The sequence below is a fragment of the Lycium ferocissimum genome, chromosome 9 (genome assembly GCF_029784015.1).
Source record: "Lycium ferocissimum isolate CSIRO_LF1 chromosome 9, AGI_CSIRO_Lferr_CH_V1, whole genome shotgun sequence".
NCBI classification, from domain to species: Eukaryota; Viridiplantae; Streptophyta; class Magnoliopsida; order Solanales; family Solanaceae; genus Lycium; species Lycium ferocissimum.
In genome coordinates this window covers 66,371,662-66,379,677 of record NC_081350.1, presented here as the reverse complement: position 1 = coordinate 66,379,677, position 8,016 = coordinate 66,371,662, and the positions used below count along the sequence as shown (strand labels likewise).

At 36.3% G+C, this 8,016-nt stretch overlaps 1 protein-coding gene across 1 annotated transcript; it reads left to right on the top strand.

Moving 5' to 3' along the window:
• The first annotated feature begins 361 nt into the window (after positions 1 to 361).
• On the top strand, positions 362 to 3,761 carry LOC132029448 (polygalacturonase-like). Its single transcript, XM_059418714.1, has 4 exons — positions 362 to 854; positions 1,564 to 1,853; positions 2,698 to 2,926; positions 3,371 to 3,761. Exons 1-4 carry the CDS (start codon positions 414 to 416, stop codon positions 3,587 to 3,589), a joined length of 1,179 nt encoding a protein of 392 aa, XP_059274697.1. The 5' UTR covers positions 362 to 413; the 3' UTR covers positions 3,590 to 3,761.
• The last annotated feature ends 4,255 nt before the right edge of the window (positions 3,762 to 8,016 follow it).

Sequence of the window (8,016 nt, the reverse complement as noted above, 5' to 3'; positions counted from 1 at the left end):
CGTCAATTAAAAGCCGTACTTAAACATTGTACACAAAGTCCTACCATTTGACCGAGTATTTATTTATTGCGCCCATCAGATACCTTAATAATTAGTTTTCATGCACATAATTTCTTGAAGGAAAAGTTTGAAGAAACCATGCTTATCTACCAAAACAAATACCAAATAACTTGTAACGTGGCTGCCGTACGTACATATCATAGTATTATATCGACGTACGACTTACACTTTTAGATTTCATTCATGCATTTCTCCGATCATTGCCTCAATTACTGGCAATAAATTCAAGAAAGACATCTCAAACACCTCACTTTTCTAACACTATAAATACTATGATTAGTTATCCGTTTTTTCCAACATCAAAGTATCAACTTTCATTTCTATTGCCACACGAAAATCTATTTTTCCTCAACATGGCTAAGCTGATAATATCTTGCATTATTGTCCTCTTCTCTTCTGTATTTTTATTCATGGAATTATCAAATGCAGCAACAACTTACAATGTGCTAAGCTTTGGTGCAAAACCAAATGGCCAAACTGATGCAACTGTGCCATTTCTAAAGGCATGGGGAGCTGCATGCAGCTCAGTGGAACCGGCAACCATTTACGTTCCTCGGGGGCGTTATCTAATAAAATCAGCAACATTTAGGGGGCCATGTAAAAATAGAATTACTGTAAAGATTGATGGAACACTTGTGGCACCATTGGATTATTGGGAAATTGGCAACTCAGGCTACTGGCTAGTGTTCATTAAGGTTAACGGGATTTCGGTCATTGGTGGAAATCTTGATGCTAAAGGAGCTGCTTTTTGGGAATGCCGGAAGTCAGGCAAGAATTGCCCAGTTGGAGCTAGGGTATGTTTCTTAATAGCTCATGCACTAATGAATACTCCTTCCTTTCCAATTTATATAATGACGCTGAATAAAGAAGAATAAACTAAATATATGCGAAGTATCAAAAATGTCCTTTTAAATGAGTAGTGATGAGAGTTCCACATATATTTTTTTTAATTTTAGATGAGTGACGGTGAACATCCCAACAAGTAACGTCACTAAAATAAAATAAGGATGCTAAGATTAAGTAATTTTCACAAAGAGAAATGTGTGTCTCACTAAAATTGAAACATGGCCAACTTCTTTTGAAGGTCTAAATCTTAAACTATTACAGCGGTAACATTTTCTTCGTTGAGGATAATCTTCCATTTATGAGAAAATCATTCTTTTTTGTTTGACTGGGAGTTTTAGGCGTGGGAATGGTAGAAGAAAGAAAGATTAAACAAAACCTTCATAAGGTTTTTTCATTAAAAAAATTCTCTACTAGTTTTATTATCCTGCGTTCCTAACCATTTTATTTGACACCATCTGAAATAGACATAAAAACACATGCACATAACCATATTGGGAAATTATACATATTTATGCTCTCTCCATTCCGTTCTACCTATCCATGTATAGAATAAATATCTCAATCCATTTTAATATATCAAAATTACCATGTGAAAACAACAACATATAACTACGTGAAATATTATAGTATCCTAATTCCTTTATGTGACAATTGCAGTCGATAACCTTCAATTGGGCTAATGATGTTGAGATAAGTGGCTTACTATCAATCAACAGCCAGGTAACACACCTTGTGATCAATAGCTGCAACAACGTGATGGTTCGAAATGTAAGAATGATAGCCCCAGACCAGAGCCCAAACACAGATGGCATACATGTTCAATCATCAACCGGTGTTACTATCACTGGTTGTAGAATCAAAACTGGAGATGACTGTATATCTATTGGTCCTGGCACAAGAAACCTTTGGATGGAGAAAATTTTATGTGGACCTGGACATGGTGTTAGGTAAGCCATTCGTGTTATACTATCATGACAATATATATACACTTTAACTGTATGACCATCCCATTTATTTACATAATTTTGTGTACGACACACACTGAGGGCCGGTTCTTTTCATGTGGACCAAGCACGTGATTTTGTTAAATGGGCAGCAATGAGACTCGACCAAGGATCTCTGCCTACTTTGTTATCGTGTTGAATTGTGTGTCCGTTCCACTTTTTAAAACCTAAGTTTTTAGAGTGTTGAAGACATAATTAAGAAAATAAAAAGTGGGCTCTCTCTAATAGCTTAAGTTTTAGATGAGATATGAAATTCGACATAAAGACACCACACTTTTAGTGACTTAATTATGTCTACGTATATATGTTCCAATCTCCTTTGGTACGTACAGAGAGATTTTATGTATTGACGTTTATACGATTCCTTTGTATAGCCCTAGCCCCTAAGGTTTTGAAGGAGAAGAACGGATGGGGCTTTCCACCCCCCCCCCCCCCCTCCTTAAAGTTGGTGTCTTTGAAAATTTGATCAAATTTTGCTTCATCTTTAAACTAGAGAGTAGCACAACATATCTTAGGAATATACTAGGATCAAATAATTTAAATTCAATTCTACTTTGGATATTGATTCAATATTTAAAATAAAATAAAATTTTCATAAACTACAAGGACTAACCAAAATCAAAATCTTCCATACTCAACAATAAATTAAAATGTGTGAGAAAAAGTAGTAATAATTGAACGACGGTGTGACTACTAACCTTCACTTGTTCAAACAAGGGACAAGAAATGTCGCTCATATTTCGATCAATGTAATCCTTTTATTTGACATTTAGTCTTTGTCTTGCAGTATTGGAAGTCTTGGAAGGAATTATGAAGAAGATGGAGTTCAGAATGTGACATTGACTTACTCTATATTCACAGGATCTGATAATGGATTAAGAATAAAATCTTGGGCAAGACCCAGCACCGGTTTTGTCAACAACATTAATTATCGTAACATAGTCATGAAGTACGTTGACAATCCAATCATCATTGATCAAAATTATTGCCCCAACAACGAAGATTGTCCAGGACAGGTAACTCTTGGAACTAGAAGAAGGAAAAAAGGAACGCGTGGGGGTGGGTGGTTGAGTTTTTTTAGCAAACTGTTTGCAGTTTTCACTTTTTAAATTAAAATTAAAAAAAAGGAAACATATTCTCAATTGTTTTTACATTCAACATATTACATTTGCAAAATGTTCACGTAAGATTCTCGACTCGCTAGAATTCGGTTTTCTAGTCGTAGAAGTATTGATCATCAAAGGAATGATTTTTAGTATGCTTTCCTCTTGATTAACTAAAGTTGGAAACAATATCGGAGCATATTTTGATATGTTGATATTGAGTTGATTGAGAGTTTGTTTAACTCGTAGTTGTCCGATTTAATTATTTGTTGTGCTCCTCGGTAGATAAATTGTTTGATACAGAGGAAATAATCATGAATCCAAATTGTTATTTCATTTATTGTGGTTATTTTGCAGACATCTGGTGTAAAGATTAGTGAAGTAACATATAAAAATATACAAGGGACGTCGACTACTCAAGTAGCTATGAAATTTGACTGCAGCCCGAGCAATCCATGCGAAGGAATCCAAATACAAGACATACAGCTCACTCATATGAACAAAAAGGCAAAATCATTTTGCAAGAACGTTCAAGGAATTAAGAAAGGAGTCATTTTGCCTGATAGTTGTATATAAATATAATTCTACTTTTGAAGTCTGTTTGAGGAAGGATTGGTGATCACGTATGTATATTTAAACTCCTCAATTTAACCAGTAATTGTTACCAACGGCAATAAAGCTCCATTGGCTTTTCTCCAATTATATTGTATATACAATTATAACTGCAATAATAATTTTTTCTTTTAAAGTACTTTTCTAATTTATTTTCCGGTATATTATTTAGGTTAAGGAATAAAAAACTATTCATCTCACGCTACTCCTTTCAAAGTTACCGTTATTGCTTCTTTTCTTTTTATCGCTACAGATCTGACCAGGTCCTATGGGTCACCGAGCGACTCCCCTCCGGCGCGCCTACCTGACCAGAAGGAAGCCTCACCTAAGGCTATCCAGAAGATGGGGGTTTTCGATGGAAAGAATTTATCCTCCGCTACTGCGTTAAAAGAAACACCATGCTCCTCTGTGACTCACAATCCCCAAGAGCAAGAATCGCCAAATACACAAAGAACTATCCATAATAGACTGTCGGCGGTGATTTCCAAGGCTTAAGTAATTACTATGTGGTGATGGCAGAAATTAATGTAGGAGAACAATTGTTGAAAGATTCCTCAAGAGCCGCCCCCAATTTGATATAATTAGGTCAAAGTGTTCTGAAAAATACCTCCTAAAAGGATCAGGGAAGATAGGTGTATACGATTATCTCTATGTTTTCATGAGTAACGATGAGGATTGCAATATGGTTCTTTACAAGAGGGTAATATATGGATTGAGGGCTTTCAGTTATGGCTACAAAAGTGAACCCCGGATTTTAAACCGGAAGACAATCTCCTTATCGTCCCCATCTAGTTCTCTAACCTGATTTACCCTTTGACATACACAATTGGTAGTATGCCAAACAAAATTGTTGGGAAGTCGGAACTCCGCTAGGACTTGATGTTGCAACAAAGAATATGATGAGATCATGTATGGCCAAGGTGAGAGTTGAAGTAGATAATCTTAATTAACCTCTAGTTAATAGTGTTTGGGTTGGTTTCGAGGATGATAATTATCCTTCAAAGGAGTTTGAGCAGAAAATCAAATATGAAAATATTAAAACTGGCTCATTATGTAGTGCAATGTAGAATTCTAGAAAGGAAGAGATTGGAAGAAAATGAGGCTGAGGAGAAAAAATAATTTGAACATCCAAAAACCAGGTCCTAATACCAAGAATGATTCTAATGACCTGCAACCTCCTAATCAAAGATAGAATACTAGAGATATATAGGGAGGATCAAGTAAATAGAAATGATCATAGCAAGAGACAAAGAGGAAGGAGTGAACCTCCTAAAAGCATATACAAGCCTACAAGTACTATTGTAACGACCTGTCCGATTGTTTTGGCTACTAGGATCTTATTTCCCTAAATGGCACTCCCCGTAGACTTAAAATGTGAATTATGACTTGCGGGTACGAGTGACATGATTCTCAAGGCAATCGAGCCAGTATTAGAGAAGGCAACCACAAGCTAGAGTTCTTAAGGAAAAATAAAATAAGAATCGACCAAAGTCAACATTCGGGGTAAACAAACTCAAAATCAAGGTTTGAAAGTTCCTACAGGTCCAGAGAGTGATTTATGACTTAGATGGGTAGTTTAGATAGATCTCGAGGGGTTCAGCAGTGATACGGACACTTGAGTTGCATACTAGTTAAATTGAAAATTTAGAGTTGCCCACGATAAAAGATGTGCCTAGAAAACCCCAGATCGATGTTTGTTCCAGCAGATTCGTAGGTTTTTCTCGATGTGACTTGCATAGTTGGTTTTGTATTCCGAGGGGTTCGAGTGAATTTCAGGCATTTAAATGGACAACTTGAGGCACCAGATTTTTCCTAGTTTCTGGTGTCAGTCTTTGGTCTTTGCGATCGTGATGGAGAGACCTACGATCATAAGGAGTTGTTAAGGGAAAGAGTCATCGCGGTTGTAAGGTCTGTGCCGCGATTACGTAGAAGTTGGGGACCTAGCAATACATCGCAATCACGCCAGTGGTGTCCGCGATCACGGAGGTTTATTTTGTGGGGGTCCCGCGATCGCAAGCTGATAACTCCACGATCGCATAGAAAGGGACCTGGGCAAACTTAAAATCCCCAATTTGACTTATTATTTCCTATTTCAATTTTGGGAGCTATTGGTTTCGAAATTTGTTGATTTTTTTTGGCAATCAACTCATTTTGGTGATTCCTTTCGATTACTGAGAATTTTTCTCCATGAATGAGTTGATGAAATTGGGATTCCAGCCCTAGACTTTATGAGAATATAAAATTTTGATTTGAGACCCTATTTGCGGATGGAATTGGATAAAATTAATCTTTAGACTATGGATAATATGATTTTGAAATAAAATTCTAGTTTTGACCATAGGGGCCCGGGGTTGACTTTTGGATAGGCTAGTTTTACGCTAATACGGCTATCAAAAGATTCATATACTCATGTAGAACTCATATTTGAACAAATTGGGAGTGTTCAGAGGTGCTCAGGAAGGGCAAGGCTATTTCGTGAGTCTTGTTATTTCAGATTTAAGGAAAGTTAAGACTTTTTAGACTCTAATTGGAGGATCTTTTTGTAACTAAGTTATTTAAGGATGTTTATCTGCTCTATTTGGTTGAATTTGAGATTTCATCTAGATTTATAGTGTTATTTCCCTTGTTATCTGTTGACAGTATATAGTTGTTGACACCAACATCTGTTAAAGTATAGAAGCAAGGTGTTTTCAAAGACCAACCTTTGCGACTACTTCATTAGGATCGGCCAATGATACTTCTTTGAGTACATAATGATCCTCGTACCCATAATACACTTGTTGTATCTTTTTGTGTGCAGATTTAGATTTGTGTACCGGTGAAGCATGCAGACTCGCTTGATTTCATGAGTTTTTTGTTAGAGATTTTGGGGTGAGATTACTGGCCGATCCACAACATCAGACTCCATTCTATCCCTACTTTTATTCTGCCTTTAATATTGTGAGATAGTTGTATTGAGACATTTTCAGACTTTGTATTCATATTTCAGAGTATGAACTACATTTATGGCTTATTTAATGTTCTCACTTTATGTTTCCTCTTATTACTTGAATAATGGATTAAAATTGTTTTATGGTTTGCCTATAGAGTACTTGGTGCCTGTCATAACCGAGTTGTCAAGTTGTTATCAATCAGATGACGCAATTCCTCGAGCACTCCCATAAGTACTTTTGGCATTTACATAGGAGGTCGGACTATAAGGACATACATGAGACTCTATGTGTCCTAAGGTCTTGGCCATATGGAAGAGAGACAAGGATAACCATTATAACAAGCCTAGGCACTCACACTTCAAGATTGAGGCCAATATTACTTTGAATGTGATCAACTGTAGGATTCTACCTGCTTCTTTCGACACTGATGTTGATCATCTATGAGTTTTCATGGTTTATGTTATTCTAACAAAGATGAAATTTAAATTGGGAAAGATTGTGTCGTAGTAGATAGGCAAGGTGAAGCATGGGGGGTCGAAAAAGTTGTTCCATCCTAGTTGTTGACTTAAATTCCTGACAGGTTGTGATATTCCTGAGAATGACTTCTATGATCATAAGGTAGAGGCAACTTCCATGTACTTTGATGCTACCATCGTAAAGTAGAGTGTGAGACCATCTAGTCCTATGCTTACCTTTGGAAAACAGGGTGACCCGTATGGAGGATTCTGTTGAGTAAATGATGGCTCAATGATCATGAGCTTACATAGAAGTTTTGATGATTTGACAAAAAAATGTACCCAATGACAACCAAGGTTGATATAAGGAAAGATTCAATTGAAGAACCAGACATCCAAGCAGATGTCCAAAGGATTCAATGAAGCAGTCATATTAGGAAAGGAACTTCTCAAAAGAACTGATCCTTACTACGCAACTACAGACTAGAAGTTTTTTTAGACCGACGTTAGAGAAGACAGAATATTGACTGAGTCCTACTCGATAAAGAGTTGGATTTTAAGTTATGGTAATAATATCACAAATACCATAAGTTGATCAACATGGAAATTAGCATTGAAGTAGGAAAGGAAGGCGACACGCATACAATGAAAGAGAGGAAGATCCAAGTAAAATAAAGTTTGATTTTCGGATATAATTGATGAAACCAAAACTTGGCTAGATTCAACTATTCAAGGCGGCAACTACTTATGTATAAAGACAACACGAACAAGCTCTAGAGCTTTATCACAACCACAAATCACAACATTCCAATGAGAGGCTTAAGTGAGAGCAATCAAACTTAGTCTTAGAAAAGCCAGCTACACGACGACAGAGTTGGGCTTATCATGAAATTATAATTTAGTTCTTTAGGTTGTGTAGTTTACATTCTATTGTGGTTCCATCTATTTACCTTTGCAAGTATTGAGTAATAGGTATTTGTTGGTTAAATTATTTAGATTATGA